Source organism: Brienomyrus brachyistius, chromosome 12 (assembly GCF_023856365.1).
Source record: "Brienomyrus brachyistius isolate T26 chromosome 12, BBRACH_0.4, whole genome shotgun sequence".
Lineage (NCBI taxonomy): Eukaryota > Metazoa > Chordata > Actinopteri > Osteoglossiformes > Mormyridae > Brienomyrus > Brienomyrus brachyistius.
Genome location: NC_064544.1, coordinates 13,526,831 through 13,543,609, shown reverse-complemented (window position 1 = coordinate 13,543,609; position 16,779 = coordinate 13,526,831). Strand labels below are relative to the sequence as shown.

Genomic DNA, 16,779 nt, shown 5'->3' with positions numbered 1-16,779 from the left:
CTGTACATGGTCATGGGGCGCAAACGGTAATATTATACACTGTGTAAATGTATACATTTACTGATGTGTGTACATTGTCAGCAATTTGTGGTTTGTCAAGTTTGTTATTTATGTGATATGTTTACTGATGTATGTACACTCACGTATGAACGGGGAACTTACGCTAATGCTTCATATTTTATTTTCCTTTGTTTTGTGTAGTTTTCACGGTGTCTTTGGAGATCGGAACGAATAAATAAGTCTTCAAAACATCAGTAGAGACCGTGCCTTTTATTAGACCAGTGCAGCTATACTGTCTATAATATACAGCAGTACACTATAACACAATGATACACTATATCACAACAATTTAACTATGGGTTGGTGTTATGGCTCAGTGGGTAGCACGCTACGCTTCATGGGTTGCAGGTTCGATTTCCGTCCCCAGCTCTGGATGTGTAGCATCACTGTACCATCTTTCTCCTACAATCCAAAAGTCTACAGCTGGGCGGACTGGAGTCCAAATTTCCCAGTGTGTGCCCTGTGACGGGCCAGCCGACCTTCTTTCCTGGGCTTTCCCTGCCCTGTGCTTCCTTGGATAGGTTCCAAGCTCCCCACATCTATACTAGGAGTGTAACAATTGTAATTTCCAACCAAAAATGCCAATATTTTTGGTGCCTCTTATTTCATAATGCATTTTAAAAACCGTTTCTAATGGATTTCTAGGAGAACCGTACACAATATCAGGTGTATCTTATGAATCTTACAAGCTTCGTTACCAGTCACACACACGGAAAGACAGAAACATGACCTTTTCAGAACTGCAGAACAGCCATATAGTCACAAAAATCACAAATACAGAATTCTGTTAGAGTGCTTGTGCAGGTATGGAGCCCAGCTGGAAGTAACGCCCACAATTACCGGGACAGCATCATTACAAACTCTGAAAGGCAAAAAAACAAAAAAAAAACACAAATAATGTACATTTCTGACTGCTGTACACTGTGTTTAAGCAAATATTACTCTCTGAATATATAATATGCTGAACCATTTTCTATAAAATGTGAGACTAATGAAGCAACATTAGATAGATCTGTACAAGTCCCCCATGCGTGTGACACCAGAGCACATGGTATGGAGAACAGAACCTCACTCCAGTGGAAAGAATGTCTGAGAGGTCAAAGGAAACTCAAGAGCTACAACTGAGACCGTCTCCAAAACAAAATCATCTGACATTCTGAAGATGAAAGTTTCAAAACCATTTTATATCACCTCCTGCAAAATAATCTTTATGTAAAGAAAGAACATGTTCGATTTTATAGCTGAGAACAGGTATCTTCATAAAAGTAACACTGCTTCATTTCATGTAAAATTTGTGAAGATGGAATGTGGGATCTATAATGAAACACGACTGCAGGTTTTTGTTGATCTTGACTAATTTTGCATCAATATCCTGCATCAGGACGTTTTAGCCAAACTACTCTAAAGATCCTATACACCAAAATTTGGGTTGTGAAAAGTGATTCACAAATTTACACGGTGAGATGTGAGAAAATGACCCACTGAGGAAAGAGCAAAGGTTCTTCTTAAATCTTGCAGAAGATTCCTTGTTGCTGGCACCTTTTCCAAAAAGGTCAATACTAGCATTATGCAAAAAGTGAGGAATGCAGGCGCACGCTTGTAGGTTTGCGTGTGACGTACCATTAAAGTCTACGTTCCCATCTCCGTTCAGGTCTATTTCCTTGAGCATCTCATCCAGCTCCCCTTTTTTTAGCTTCTCCCCAAGGAGGGACTTCATAGCATCCTTCAGCTCGTCGTAGGTGATCAGTCCATCGCCATCAGAATCAAACTGCAGCAGGGAGAAGGAAAGGAGTCATGAGTGCGAGAGGCAGCTCTGTTCTGTAAGAGAACATTGTGTGGTCTTTAGCAGGACAGAACAGTGATCTGTATGACCATTAGCATTGCATTCGCATAGCATTGCGTTTGATAGCATCTGTTTGGAAGATTCGCCAATTGGCATCAGTGCACCAACATAAAAATTGCTGATGCAATTGTCCTGATTAAAAATGTATGCAATGGATACAATTATGGAATGAACTCAGGATGCATCGTTTCTAACATCTACGCATAGTTCGATTGATTAATATATAATTATTAGTAGGAGCCCTATGCCATTATTATTTTGAATTCTGACTAATAATTTTATATTTAGTTTGATTCCCCCTCTCTAAACTCTTTCTGTATTTGTACCATATTGAATTGCATAGCATCATATTATTTTACGTTGCATTGCATCGTGTTGAATCACATTGTACTGGATCAAATCATGTTCACTGGCACTGCATTGCATTGGGGCGAATCATATCGTATCACATTAGTAGTTGCTTCGTATGTATCTTTAATGTATTGGATCATTGGCAATGCAGCAAGATGCAAATTGCATTGGCCTGAGTGACGGAGATGCACATCCATAGTCTGTACAGACCTGTGTCATTGTAAATTCTGTAGCATTGTCTGTGGTCTGTATTCCGTATGATGACAATTGTTATATATTGTATAGAATGGTGACCTGTTCCCCTAGTGTTTTCCCTCACCTGTCTGAAAGCACACTGGAGCTCCTTAATCCCCATCATGTGAGCTGTCTCCTCCATCATCCTTGGCCCCATAAGCTCACAAAAGTCATCAAAGTCAATCAGACCTCCCACTGCAAGGCAACCATCAATCAAGGGTTAGCACTGCGATAAATCAACCAATCAGCAACAGATACTGCAGCACCGCCACAATCTATGATTCAGAATTTTTATAACCACTAATAAATGAGCAAACTCTAGGATACAAGGCCAGTGACAAACAAACAGTACTGTAATATTCTAACGAGAAACTAAACTGAGTGCGACATTGCAGTCCAGTTTGCAACACTCACATCTCATCTTGATCTGCTGGATGATTTCAATGAGTTCCATCTCCGTGGGCATGTAGCCCATGGTCCTCATACAATCAGCCACGTCTTTATAGTTCAGGTAGCCATCCTGGTCATAGTCGAACTCTTTAAAGGCTTCACTTAACTCTGGAAATCAGCAAAAGAAATTTGCTAGTCTCACTGGAACCCAATGTAGGACAAAAGCCTTCAGAATGATTCTGAGATATTGAGTGACATACAGCGCATCCTCCCGGCATGGACGCATGGATATCAGAGTCATGCTGGCAAAAAGGACGAGTGCTAGACATCGTGGTGGGGGAGTCTCAATTACCCACAGCTGGTGGCTAGAAAAGCCCCCCAGCAGTGACCCCTTTCTGGCCCACCATCCATTCCATAAAAGCAGGGCAGCAAGGAGGGGTGGGGGGATGAGGGAGGGGACCACCAGTAGCCAGCTGTGCTCCCATCTTCTTATGCGGACTCCCCTGAAGAACGATGCCTGCGATAGGCCTGCTGTTCACATCACCTTGACAACCATCCCATCAGGATTCCAGGGTTTTACCCAGAACCACCCACTGCCTGCAAGTATTCTGTCCTAATTCTGAGCATTATCCCCACCCTGGATGCATGTTTTTCGTTAATAAAGTACACTGTATGTGGGCTATTTTCTCTTACTGTGTCACCTACCAATCTCATATCCCATCACGTCACTTAGAGTTCCACAGAACATATAGGTACAATCACTAGTCACACCTGTCCTACGCAGGGGGGGGGGGGGTGGACGGGACGTCCAGAGCCTATTCCAGAGGCTACAGGCGCAAGGCAGGGAACAACCCAGGATGGGGCACCAAAACCTACTGACAATTTGGTAACTCGGGGGCGGCATGGTGGTGCAGTGGTTAGCACTGTTGCCTCACACCTCTGGGACCAGGGTTCGAATCTCCGCCTGGGTCACATGTGTGTGGAGTTTGCATGTTCTCCCCATGTCGTCGTGGGGTTTCCTCCGGGTACTCCGGTTTCCCCCCACAGTCTAAAAACATGCTGAGTCTAATTGGACTTGCTAAATTGCCCGTAGGAATGCATGTGAGAGTGCATGGTGTGTGAGTGTGCCCTGCGATGGGCTGGCCCCCCATCCTGGGTTGTTCCCAGCCTCGTGCCCATTGCTTCCGGGATAGGCTCCAGACCTCCCGCGACCCAGTAGGATAAGCGGTTTGGAAAATGGATGGATGGATGGAATTTGGTAACTCCAATTAACCTGGACTACCCGAAGGAAACCCCACAGCGACAGAGGGAGAACATGCAAACTCCACACACATGGAGCAATAGTGGAGACATAATGCAGATTTGTGGGCTAACAGTGCTAAATATATCAATTCACTTTCCTCATAATTAATAAAAAATAAGACGTTTTTTAATTAATGTAGTGAATTGTGGTATAATACAGTGAATTCCTGAACAAAAAATATACATTCTAGACAGGGACGGATTACGGACTGGGCCAGCGGGCCCTCTGCCCAGGGGCCCTTGGGGTGCAGGGGGCCCATGGGGCCCCTAGCCCAAAACAATTTGCAACGCTTATCAACGATGTATTTTCGTTTGTCTATTTTAGAGGGCCTACATTCTTTGATCCTCTGCCTACAAGGGCCCCTGACCCTATAGGGAGGGCGTTTGGCTGCCAAGGGCCCTTGAATTGTGGTGGTGGTGGTGGTGGGGGGGCCTCACGAACGTTTTGCCCAGGGGCCACACAACCCATAATCCGTCCCTGATTCTAGATACACCCAAAATAAACATATATTTTTTCTATAACTGTACAATATCCACAGAACATGTGGATATGTTAAGATGTGCAAACCAGGCAGATGAAGAGTGCAAACACTCCCCATACAGGAAAATAACCCACTGTGAGACCCCCACTGTACTACACACAGAGGTATGTGCTTTAATGTCCTTGCTGCACAAGTAATGAGAATCCAAAGTCCCAATGAGTGAAACAAGAAATTGAATGAATCTGTGCAATAATTATTAGTCAAACTAAACTCACCATCCAATTCCTCAGGTACCAATTGCCGTTCCTAAGGAGAAAAAAATGACAAGGTAAAGGACTGAGAGAACGACGGAAACGGTGGATTTCCATCCACCTACCTTCCATAATGCACATTCAGTGGAGTCACGGTATGAAATGGAGGTTTTAAAAATGTAACCCTACCATTTAAGGTATACTACTTACCACATTAATAGCATGCAAAATAAACTGCCAATGTTTTTTGTGGGGATTGCGTTAAAGTGGTGGAGATAAACATGAGTAGATGCGACTAGGAATATGGTGGAGAGTAGAACTAGCATTGAGGATGAGCAGTTCCGGTGTTTACAGGATTAAGAGCAGAGCCTCCACTCAGAAATACGCTCCAGGATGCTGGAATGCAACAGCAGGGGCCCAAACGAGCCGCCTCACACGTAGGCCATTACGTAGCGGTAATACTTCAATGGAGTGGCTCAAATTTCACTGTATCTGCAACTAAAGCAAGGTCACTCACTATTTCAACCCTGCCCTCACCTGTCATCTAATAGGCCAGAAGCACATCAGAAGCAGCAAAAGCCCTGACTGACAAGGGGGGGGGGGGGACTCACAGAGAGACCCGAGCAATAGACACTGAACTGCCTGCTCAGCCTCGTTCCTGTCAGGCTTTGCTGTTGAGGTCTGTGGAGCAAGAAGGAACCAGGAAACGAATGTACAAGAATATCAAAAAGGCTGCTTCTGAGATCAGGTTAGGGGTCACGGAGCTCTTTTGCGGAGTGATCATTCTGGGCTTCTTTTCCGGAAAAGTTACTCATTAATTAACTAACTCTGACACCAAACACTGAATCAGTCGACCTGTCATGCATTCACACACACAAAGATATATCCACAATCCTCCGACCTCTACAAACAAGCACTCAAACACAGACTGACAACAGAAAAGATAATCCTCACTTTCCCCGCCGTGTGTGTCTCACCTTACTGTGGATTCGCGTCAACATCAATTAGCGGAGACACTAATCCATATTAATGAGCTATTAATACAGCCTTTCTGCTTGTGGTGGGTCTTTTCTGGGGTCTAACCACTCTTCAGTGGATTGAATCTTGTTGCATACGGACACAATACAGTGTGTTTTAAGTGACACCCTCAGCTTTTGTGTTTCAAATTGTGAAATTACTGGTTTGTTGTTGCTGTTCATATCGACAACCAAACAAAAGGATTCAAAGGATCAAGCTTTCATATGTCATATGTTGATTTTAGGTGTATGTAGACATAGGGCAGACGTTTGGAACAAGCGTGCATTATGTCGGTTTTTATGCTGACGATTGTTTTTAGAAAAAGTTTTGAGGAAGCAATACTATATAAAATACTTAGGCAGCCATAAAATGATGCTTAAACGATCTTTACTGTATGTTGGTGTAAAACATGTCAAAGTATGTTAACTTGGATTGGAATTTAAAAACGGCCCTGGATTTTGAGGTTTCCCATGATGAATTTTTCTGAGAGGGGAAGAAGGATTTCCATGAGAACTGTTGCTGAGCAATATATTTTTCTGTCCGGGGACATGGGGTCCCCCACAAATTTTGTTGACCCACTGGTACATGATGATCAGCGCAGCCCTGACTTGGCCATTTACAGTAGCCATGCAATATATCCATGGATTTGTTGACATACTGTAACCACTAGTATAGTGTTAAGTGTTCATCAAATTTGGCTGAGGTGCCCCTGAGAAGAGGTTTGGGAGCAAAACCTGGTTTCTTATAGCCAAGAACATATCAGGAACTTCTCGAAGAACGGAAGGAATTCCCGTTGATTTTAACTGTGTTACTGTTCGTTTGCATATGTTCTGCAATGTTCTGTAGTATATGGGGGCTTGGGGAGGTCGGGAGAGGCTGACCTGGCCGAAGAGTGAGTTCAGCAGGGGGGAGTACATCTTAGCTATGGCGCTTTCACTGCTCATCTTGGTCTTCTTGGTCTTCTTGGGCTGAGATGTGGAAGCTTCCCCAGAGGCCCCAGCAGCAGCAGCTCCTGCCTTCTTCTCAGACATGCTTCTCCAGAAAAGCCGTTATGTGCACAAGCGTGGGAATATATTGCTTGTTTTAAATTTGCGTAGAAATTCACATATTAGAGCATTTAGTGTAACAGCTCCTAAACTTTCGAATGCTCTTCCTCTTAGTCTCCATAAGGAAAAAGCTCCTGTTAAAAACACATCTATTCAATGAATATTATTCGTCTTGCATGTAACTTGCTTGCCTTGTTAAATGTGTTTTTGTAAAGTTTACTTCACTGTATGAAAGGCACTATATAAATAGAACTCATTATTATTATTATTATTATTGTTGTTCTATTACATATTCTACATACAGAGGGCAGTATGTCCGATACATGTCTTCAAAATACATATTTTAAATACAAAATTGCATTTCGTTATATGTATTTGACTTACTTTATAAAAATGATAATGCAATTTCTACCAACATAGTTTGATGTTCAGTATTTTTGTATTTTGAAAATGCAAGGAATGCTTTCTTCATAATGTGTGCGCGATGACATCATGCGTAACATTTGTGCAAACACAAGGAGGAAGTTTAAGTCCAAAAAATCCAGTCACCTACAGATAAACTCCCAGATCAGTTCAAACTCAATCTACTTAAATTTTTTTTTTTTTGCCCTACTCACTTTTAATAATGTCTTTTCTATGGAAGAGTAGTCGGGGCAAAGAAAGCATTTTGAGATCAATGTCAAAATAAACTTTCAAGAAAAAAAATGAAAATCACAAGGCTAAAATAGAACGTTTTAATGTTGAAGCTGAATTCTATGGACAGCTTCTCTTAGCTGATGTGAACCTTCATTTTGTGCGACATGAACCCAGAAAGCAGCTGAATGTGAGATATCTGACTGATCTCATCATACATGACAAGTCACCCCCAACAGATACCTCACAGTCCCTGATACATCACTACCGTTTTGTTAACCTCCAAAGCAACATAGTATTCAAGGCTGTATATTTTCACTGCATTAGGTTTGGTTTCTCGCTCATGGACACTTGATTAGTTCCGATAAGGCTTGAACAGGCAACGTTGATGGTTACCAGTTCATTCTCAACCACTAACCACTGGCCAGCACCAGAAAACAAGTCATGCCTAGAAAAGTACCACTTTACAATAAATCTCCCTTGTGCAGCCGGTAAATATTAGTAACTCATTAATAAATAGAAAACTGTGTTATAACTTGTTTAAAAGTGTCTATTAATAATTTACAGTGTTATAACCTAATTAATAACCAGATTATAAACCGTTCATAAACTCTGTACATGGGTAGCCTTATTGTAAGGTAGCAAATAAAGTTCCATTTATAATGATAGACAGCAGCTACTGTAAATACTGACTGGGAATTTTCTGCAGAAAAAGAAGGAAAGTAAAGAGTGTTGGTCTTACCTTGATCACAGCCGGCTGGGAGATACTGGGGAAAGAAATCCTGCTTTTTCGCTGGGGAAGTTCCGCCTTTCTGCTCTACACTGGGGAGATGTGACCAACCGCAGCTTGTTCCACCTTTGGGGATGTGTCAGTAAGACTGCGAGAGCTGATTACCTGGATAAATGTGTCCGGATTAGACACTCCACCATGTCTGTGTGTGACTTCAGGAGAAAAACTCTGTGTGTATGTGGGGTGGGGGCAGGGGTGGGGTCACTGAGTGCACTATTTACCATTATCCCTTTTTCACGAAGGATGAACTCATAACTTGCATCACAAATCACACATGCAGTCAGCCTTCACCCCTTTCTGCCACATACATGATTTTTACCAGAATTCATACCTTGTGTCCAAACAAGCAAAGTTCTCAGTACAGTTCCAGCCTATTTTGCAGTTTATGGCTTTTGGAACTGCAGCTGAAGACCTTCCAGGCTACGATTATCCAGGCATTATCCTCCCTGTCAGCGTGGACTGCTTCACACTGCAAAGCCTGAGAACATAACTGCAGTGTGCCTGCTCTGATGGGATCTCGTGCCATTAATCTCTAGAATGATCACACTGCATCACCAGTGTAAAAAACTGAAATAATACTAGAAAAGAAATGTTTATTATTGTTTCAGTAAGAAATCTTACATATATATAACAATATATTACTGGGACTTGAAATACCATTAACTTACACTAGTGGCCAAAATTGTGGAAACATCTAGCATTTTTGGCATCATGCTTTATTTACTCTTAGTTTACCACACCTATTCCATAATGCACTACAATATTTTGACTATTTATCACACCATGGTTTATTCTCTCTCTCCAATTTCCATTCTGCCTTACACTGAGCTACACAAATTATCAAGTCAAGGGGATGGGTTTACATATCACCACAATGCACAAAACAGAGGTGTCACAGGTCTCCATGAGGGTGGACACCAGACCATGATTATTGACCCAGAGATGCTGTCATTTACAATTAAGTAATTCTGGCTGCAGGACCCGAGATGATTCAGGATTCGCTCCAGCTGCCAGAACTGGTGATTTTTATCACGTTGAGTTTTTGGGTCAAGTATCAAACTGCACAGTATCCTACTCGGGGTCTCAAATGTCCTTCCCCTGTTCCTCTGTCTGCAGCATGTACTGCATCTCTCCCGTCCACAAAACACCCACAAAGGCGGGGAAAAAATCCTCCAGGTCTCCAGCATTTTAATTCCCGTTAATCTGTAGTAAAACTTTTAATGGCAATCAAACATGAAAGTGAATGGCACCTGCTTATCATCTCATACACAGTACTCCCATAAAAAGGGTATATTTTTGTTGAGTATTCCAGTGGCCAGGAAGTCCATGTGAGCAGAACTGAGAGTGTCACTCTGACCTTCCGATTCCATGCGCCTACCAGTTAGCACACACAACTGGACATTTACTGAAGGGTTGAAGGTTAAGCTTATAATTAACGCTGCTTAAGGTGGAGTAAAGAGGCTTCACCTCATTTCCATCCATCCACAACCTCTCCTGCAGAGGTTTATTCTCATTGTGGGTCTGTCAGAACAACGTGGGGCCCGGTGTGACTGGTTTGCTCATTACCTGGGGTTATCTGGGTGAATTTGCTGTGGCTCTGTTACGGGGAACAGGATGAGGAACACCCTGAAAGGGACACTGGTCCATTTAAGAGCACACACCCACAGTATATGCATTTAAGCACACAGCATACACGCATTTAAGCACACAGCATTAGTCAACAGCTTTAAACCAACAACTGCAATGCAGGCTGATACTCGGGTGAAGTCCAAAAGATATTATCTAAACAGCGCACGTCTCACTATACTTTCTCTTTCTCTTTCTCAAAGCAAAAGTTCTCAGAAACTCACAACTTTAGGGGGACGTTTTTCTGTGCTCCAACGTATCAGCAAACACTAGAGGGCGCCAAAATACAGCAATGCCTGTAACATTGAAGATCGAATTAAGAAAGCCGCGAGATCGTGGAAATGATGGATACAATTAAATTATGAATAGAATTTATATGCATTCAATTTATTAAATGTAATAATGATTGATAGCTGAATACAGCTGTACAAGTCCTGGGAGTTTCTGACCACAAAAATTTACATTTATAATTCTCCCTACTACATATGCCCTGTAGTTTGAAAATCAGAATCCAAAATCTTTGAATAACTACCTTAAGCGCTGATTTTCACACTGCCTGAATGTTAGAGCATCAGAAATCATTATACAAACAACACATACAAACAATTGACTCTTACAGCCATTCTTTCTCAATCATGCCTGGTGTTTTATAGTAAACCCTTTTGAACGGGTATTAGTATAGAAAAAAAGGAGATGTGAACAAGAACAGAGTAAACAAAGACAACTTAAATCTGAGCAATGCAAAAGCCATTGTGTGCAAAAGCCATTGTGTGCAGAAGACATTGTTTGCAGTGTCTGGCTTAAGAGGTTTGTTACACTGCCCTCAGGCACCAAGACTGTCGATGTCTCAATAGGAGCTTGACAGTCACTTTAGTCAGGACAATTCTTTTACTGATTCTATTATTTTACACTAATACTGCATGGAGGCAGCAGCGCGAGGCAGCTGAGGAATCACCATTCATCAGGTGTAGAAGTATGATGAGTAGGAAGGATATTCTAGGAGGATGCATAAATAAATAGAGGGGGAGCATAAAACGATCCTGGCCAGAACGGCAATGTTCATGGGCTTTGTGAAGAGCATATGATGATATGCAGCCAAACACTTGCCTCAGGATTCGGCTGACTTGCAGTCATTGAAGGACCAATGATTATTTTACAAAGAAGTTCTACAAAAGGGTGCTGGGGTGTCTGTATATGATCTGATAGCTCTGAAGAAACACAGAGAGTAAATGTGCAGCAGACTGACTCCAACAGAAAATGGCCTGATCTCAATTTCACTGAAATGCTGTTCCATGAGCTGAAGCAGGACAAACAAACAAGATTTCCTACAAAAATGTGCAACCTGAAAGAAATTAGTGTGGGGAAATAGGCTGAAATACCCCATAAATGCTGCCCAGGTTTTATCAGCAGCTACAAAACATCTTTGCTTAAGGTTACTGCAAATAAATGAGGTTCAAATTGCATTTTCTTCAAATGACCTTGAAAAAACTGTTCAATAAATATATTGAAATTTAAGATGTTGGGTGTGTCTTAAAAAAGACTATATTATTGACCTAGATGAGAATCAGGTCATATTTTATGGTGCATTTCATGCAGAAAACCAGATGTTTCAAAAGGTTCACAAGCACCCCCCAACCCCCCCAATACTGACTTTCAAATGGAAAATTTCAATACGTTCATCCTGAACTGCGCTGCATTTCTGCAAGTCAGAGGATTTAACAGCTATTAAAAATTAAGAAGCGTCAAGATGGTGGAGGAAAATCCCTCACATGAAATTTCTTCTTGGCAAAAAGTTAATTTGCACAGCAAAGCAATACTAAACCCAGCGACATGAAGTACAATCGCTCCAAACAGGCACACAGTATACACAAGGGCTGAGTGAAAAACAATTTATTTATATCAACCAACTGTAAAAAAAGGTTTATAAAAACAGCCACACTAACAGCATTGATTTGTATGGAGCAGAGAATGACGAATCAGAGAAGATGTGTGATAATGTGGCGTGTTATGAGCGAGCATTTCTTTCCGTTTCTGCCAAACACTCCCTGACAAGCGCCCGAGCATGGATAATACCTGAGGGGAAGAGAAGAGTACCCCATTAACGCAAATCGAGATAACAGAGAACTTCAACACAGGAATACAGATAAAAGAACGTAGTGTCAGAGAAACAGCACATTCAAAGGTATGACTATGAGGTCCTATAGTGACAGTGGGTTTCACCCAGCTAATAGACACTGACAAGGCAGAGCAAAGGCTGGGTGTACATTTCAAACGAAACTGACAGAATCAGCATAATGTTAGCAATACCTCATTGTATGAGTAGTGATCACTGGTGATCAGTGTTTCAACACACTGCCTGTGCAGGGTCCTCAAGGCAAACATTTTTTTGTTTGTTTGTTCTGACCCATCACACACTGCATGATTAGGGTTGGTCAGCTGGATAATTTTGCAGTTAACAACAGGCTTGAAAATTAATGTGCATTTGTGTACTTCTGTTAATAGCAAATATCGCATCAATGTACTGTTTGTTGTGGAAAATGTGGAACTGTGTCATAAACTGTAAATTGCTAGCTTTTCTGACTGGGCCACCGCAAATATTAAATCGACAGTGGCTGTTAATAAACAGAGCAGGTTCCATTTCAAAAGAGCTGTCATCTCTATTGAAATGACTTGTACGCTTGCTACAATACATTTATTTTGGCTCTGCATGTGGGTCTGCTGCATCGACAATATTCTGCGCCCTCCAGGGTTGTATAGTGACAAAGATCGGACAAGGTGCCAAACGTCATTTTAAGCATGCAAAAGTGTTCGATTTAATTTGGTCAGGACGTCATTTGCAGTGTGTAGCCACCTTAACACATACCCTGCAGCACATCATGCAAAGCTTAACACACCCAAGAAGCACAAGCAGATAATCAGAGCTGGCAGGAAAAAACAGGCAACTTTAAATCTGGAGTCAACGCACCATGCTGACTGGGAAACTTAACCGCAACCTTATAACACAGCACACGTGGCACTGGAGTGGTTTCCAGTCCACAAGAATGGGTGAGACTGGTCGAAGTAGGTGACAAACAAACACAAATAATGATTTTGTGCATTATTACTGCACACGGGGTTCATGGTTCCTAACTGCAATACCTCTTTTCAACCTCTCCATGGCGCTCTTGCTACCAGCATAGGTGGGCCGGATCTCACGACTCATCTCCTCGATGACTGCCAGCAATTCACTGTAAGTGGACCCCTGAGAAATTTTCACTGGCTGAGAGAGATGGCAGAGGGAGTTGACAACAGATGAGAACAGTACACTTAACCGTCACCCCACACAGTGAGAAGAATATTCTGACACAAAATTACAATTCCAATATATATAAGCACACAGATGCTCATGACAAGCAAACACACACAGTTCCGCACAGTTCTAAAGCAATCAAAGAAAATTATGTTTAGACTAATCTTTAAGTTAGAGGAGAATTTATGATTTTATGTGCAAAGTGTGTCAGCTTAGCCATTTCTAAACCTCCCCTAACCCCTGCATTTCCTATCCAGACCATTAGCACACCTTGCTTGGCTAATCAATGTCTCATTGACTTATCTAATTAAGTTAATTTAATGAGCTGGTGATAAAATATAACTAATACAGAGAATACATTCGGTAACCAAAGCGGCGGATCCAATAAGATATCAGTAACTTTTTGGAGAAAAGAAGAAAGTCTTGTTTTTATTGCCTTACTGTTAATTTGCGTATATTGTGTTGTTAAATAGCTTTTTTTATGCAAATATATACTTATTATCCAAATAAATCGTTTTAAACATTTTTGTTTGGTGCAATAGTGTGCAAATATATATTTTTTCCATTCATTCATACATACATACATATATTTTTTCAACTGTTACCTGGACAAAGCCCATTGAAGGGGGACCAAAGTCATTAAACACCTGTCTGTAGGTGGAAGAGGAAGGGAGAGAGGGAGACAGGGAAGAAACACTAGAACCTGCAAAGAAAGGTTACAGGTTTTAAACCGTTCAGAACAACACACTCAAACATAATCATTGTAATATCAAACCAGCCCACATTAGACATGCTAGCCAGGTCGTAAACACGTTAACAGCTCAAACCGTATACAATCAACCTGCGGTACGCTTCCCAAAAGCATAGTTGTTCACAAAGCACCATGCAACATTAGCAACTTACATGCTTCGAACTATGCAACTGAGTAGTACCGATTCTGTAAATTGTCTTGGAAAATATACCCCTTATTGTTTTAGAGCACTTATTGCTTTTAAACACCTCGCCTATTAAATTATAGCTGGAAAAAAGAGTATGGCAACTCAAATACTACCAGTCAGCTTTACACTCCGAAACTATACAGCACACCGTCGCCAACACAAAAAAAATCGCCAAGAAACATGAAGGCATCAGGGAAATAGAAGATCTGCCGCGGTCACCGCTCAGATGTAGACCGGCTTCATCCTTTCATTCACGCTGTTTTCAGGTCATCTCCGCAACAAAGAACAAAGTGCCCATAATGAATTTACTGTGCTACCATGAGATGGGGCATATGATATAATTTAACTAAAAAAATTGTCTTGGCGGAGCAGAATCCGGACACCTATTCCCGTCCGAGGGCGCTGACCTGGCGGGGTGTGGTTGGGGCCGGACGGGGCTGGCGCAATAGGCTTGTAGCTCATTCTGCGTTTAGTCCCTTCTTCTCTTTGCGTCCCCCGTATCCGGAGTCCTCTCAGTGCCGGCTGTGCCTCCAGTTACCGAAATTAAGAGTAAATATCACTCTGTAGCCTCAGTTCCTTCTCAAAGAAAGCATGCCAGTTTCTTTTTTCTATTGCTTTTGTAACCGGCGCCAAATGGCAGCAGATTCGCTGTCCTCGATTACAGATTCAACACTGAAGTTCTAAACCGCAACAATCGTGCTTAAGTATGTGGTGAAACAGTAGGCAAGAAACTGAGTAAATAAGCTTCCAGGCTTGAAAGTGCTGAAATTAGCACAGAATGGACATCAATGGCTTGCTTTAACTATACGTTTTCTAGACAAAAAATTTCAGCAGGCAGAAAATACAAAAAAAAAAAAAAAAAAAACATTAAGACCCTTCCACCGGGCAGTTTGCTGTTACCAAAGATAGGCTCGTGTATGAAAAGTTACTTCCGCTCTCCCAGAATGCAATACAGCATGCACTTCCGCTGTCTGCATCAGTTTCCGTTTCGTGAGTGTTTATCTGTCTAAGAAGTGCGTGCAGGAGTATTCGTGCAGAAACAGCTTCACAATTTTTGATAATAAAATAGAATCAAAGTATGCTAATTATTCAAATTATTTTTATATGTCAGAAACAGCAGTTTGAGTTAGACAATTTACATTTGTGAGTAAAAAATAATTAATTCAATAATATCACACCAAAAGAAAAGCAAAGTAATTTATGGAATACTTTTACAATAAGTTTAGCCAATGTAAATATCACATAAATCCTATAACAAAGTATTTCGTTTATTTTTCTCTCCATAATAACTTAATCAGATATATTTTTTAATGCCATACCATAAGTTTTGTATATATAAAAGGAACTGAATTTAAATGTAACCTAAGCTAAGATAAGTATATATTTATAAAAACGATCATTTGATAAGGATCCTCAAAATGTTGTAGTTGCAAAAACAAAAGAGGTAAATTATGGATTAGACCCAAAATGGTATGTGTGTGTTTTTTTTTTTATATGGTGTCTATTTATCTAATTTAAGGTATTATGTAAAGCTATAAAATCAAGAAAAGTCAAATGTACACTTCTAGTAACATTCATAATTTCAAAATTTTAAGTAGTATTTTACTTCTAATCATTTTCCAGTTACATAACTGAATTTGTTATAAGCATAACTGGCTTATGCGCCAAACAGCAGTTCAGAATACCCACCCTTTTTGGAGTCATTGTGTTGGAGTGTTGGAGAGCACTCCTCCTGTGGACTCTCTTGTTCTGCTGGGAGACTTCAATGCTCACATGGGCAATGACAGTGAGACCTGGAGGGGCGTGATTGGGAGGAACGGCCCCCCCGATCTGAACCCGAGCGGTGTTTTGTTATTGGACTTCTGTGCTCGTCACAGATTGTCGATAATGAACACCATGTTCAAGCATAAGGGTGTCCATATGTGCACTTGGCACCAGGACACCCTAGGCCGCAGTTTGATGATCGACTTTGTAGTCGTGTCGTCGGACTTGTGGCCGCATGTTTTGGACACTCGGGTGAAGAGAGGGGCGGAGCTGTCAACCGATCACTACCTGGTGGTGGGTTGGCTCCGCTGGTGGGGGAGGAAGCCGGCCAGGCCTGGCAGGCTCAAGCGTATAGTGAGGGTCTGCTGGGAACGTCTGGCAGAATCCCCTGTCAGGGAGAGTTTCAACTCCTACCTCCAGCAGAACTTCTCCCATATCCCGGGGCAGGCGGGGGACATTGAGTCCGAATGGGCCATGTTCCGTGCCTCCATTGTGGAGGCGGCTGACCGGAGCTGCGGCCGTAAGGTAGTCGGTGCCTGTCGCGGCGGCAATCCCCGAACCCGCTGGTGGACACCGGTGGTGAGGGATGCCGTCAAGCTGAAGAAGGAGTCTTATCGGGCCTTTCTGGCCTGTGGGACTCCAGACGCAGCTGACGGCTACCGGCAGGCCAAGCGGGATGCGGCTTTGGCGGTCGCTGAGGCAAAAACTCGGGTGTGGGAGGAGTTTGGTGAGGCCATGGAGAACGACTTCCGGACGGCTTCGA

At 42.1% G+C, this 16,779-nt stretch overlaps 2 protein-coding genes across 3 annotated transcripts; both read right to left on the bottom strand.

Annotated features, from left to right (window-relative positions):
• Positions 1-268: 268 nt before the first annotated feature.
• On the bottom strand, positions 269-11,772 carry LOC125704372 (calcium-binding protein 2-like). 2 transcript variants are annotated; one of them, XM_048969801.1, is made up of 7 exons: positions 8,352-11,772; positions 6,812-6,965; positions 4,938-4,968; positions 2,903-3,046; positions 2,574-2,683; positions 1,681-1,828; positions 269-922 (listed from the first exon to the last, which is right to left on the bottom strand). In XM_048969801.1, the coding sequence occupies exons 2-7, from the start codon at positions 6,959-6,961 to the stop codon at positions 897-899; spliced, it is 609 nt and encodes a 202-aa protein (XP_048825758.1). In that variant the 5' UTR covers positions 6,962-6,965; positions 8,352-11,772; the 3' UTR covers positions 269-896. The 2 variants fall into 2 exon arrangements, with proteins under 2 accessions (XP_048825758.1, XP_048825757.1); XM_048969800.1 differs by having other exon boundaries at positions 6,812-6,962.
• Positions 11,773-11,900: 128 nt separating this feature from the next.
• On the bottom strand, positions 11,901-15,211 carry LOC125704373 (cyclin-dependent kinase 2-associated protein 2-like). The gene is made up of 4 exons (XM_048969802.1): positions 14,660-15,211; positions 13,920-14,017; positions 13,164-13,284; positions 11,901-12,098 (listed from the first exon to the last, which is right to left on the bottom strand). Exons 1-4 carry the CDS (start codon positions 14,712-14,714, stop codon positions 12,031-12,033), a joined length of 342 nt encoding a protein of 113 aa, XP_048825759.1. The 5' UTR covers positions 14,715-15,211; the 3' UTR covers positions 11,901-12,030.
• Positions 15,212-16,779: the final 1,568 nt, after the last annotated feature.

What these genes read in the sequence shown, in the direction of transcription:
- LOC125704372 (XM_048969801.1), bottom strand. Translation starts at nt 6,961, where the DNA reads ATGTCTGAGAAGAAGGCAGGAGCTGCTGCTGCTGGGGCCTCTGGGGAA. An exon ending in TGAACTCACTCTTCGGCCAG is followed by an intron (nt 4,969 to 6,811) that starts GTCAGCCTCTCC and finishes TTTTCTCCTTAG; the next exon opens with GAACGGCAATTGGTACCTGA. An exon ending in TCCAGTGTGCTTTCAGACAG is followed by an intron (nt 1,829 to 2,573) that starts GTGAGGGAAAAC and finishes TCCCTGCTGCAG; the next exon opens with TTTGATTCTGATGGCGATGG.
- LOC125704373 (XM_048969802.1), bottom strand. Translation starts at nt 14,714, where the DNA reads ATGAGCTACAAGCCTATTGCGCCAGCCCCGTCCGGCCCCAACCACACC. An exon ending in CTTCAATGGGCTTTGTCCAG is followed by an intron (nt 13,285 to 13,919) that starts GTAACAGTTGAA and finishes CATCTCTCTCAG; the next exon opens with CCAGTGAAAATTTCTCAGGG. An exon ending in CATGGAGAGGTTGAAAAGAG is followed by an intron (nt 12,099 to 13,163) that starts GTATTGCAGTTA and finishes TCTTCCCCTCAG; the next exon opens with GTATTATCCATGCTCGGGCG.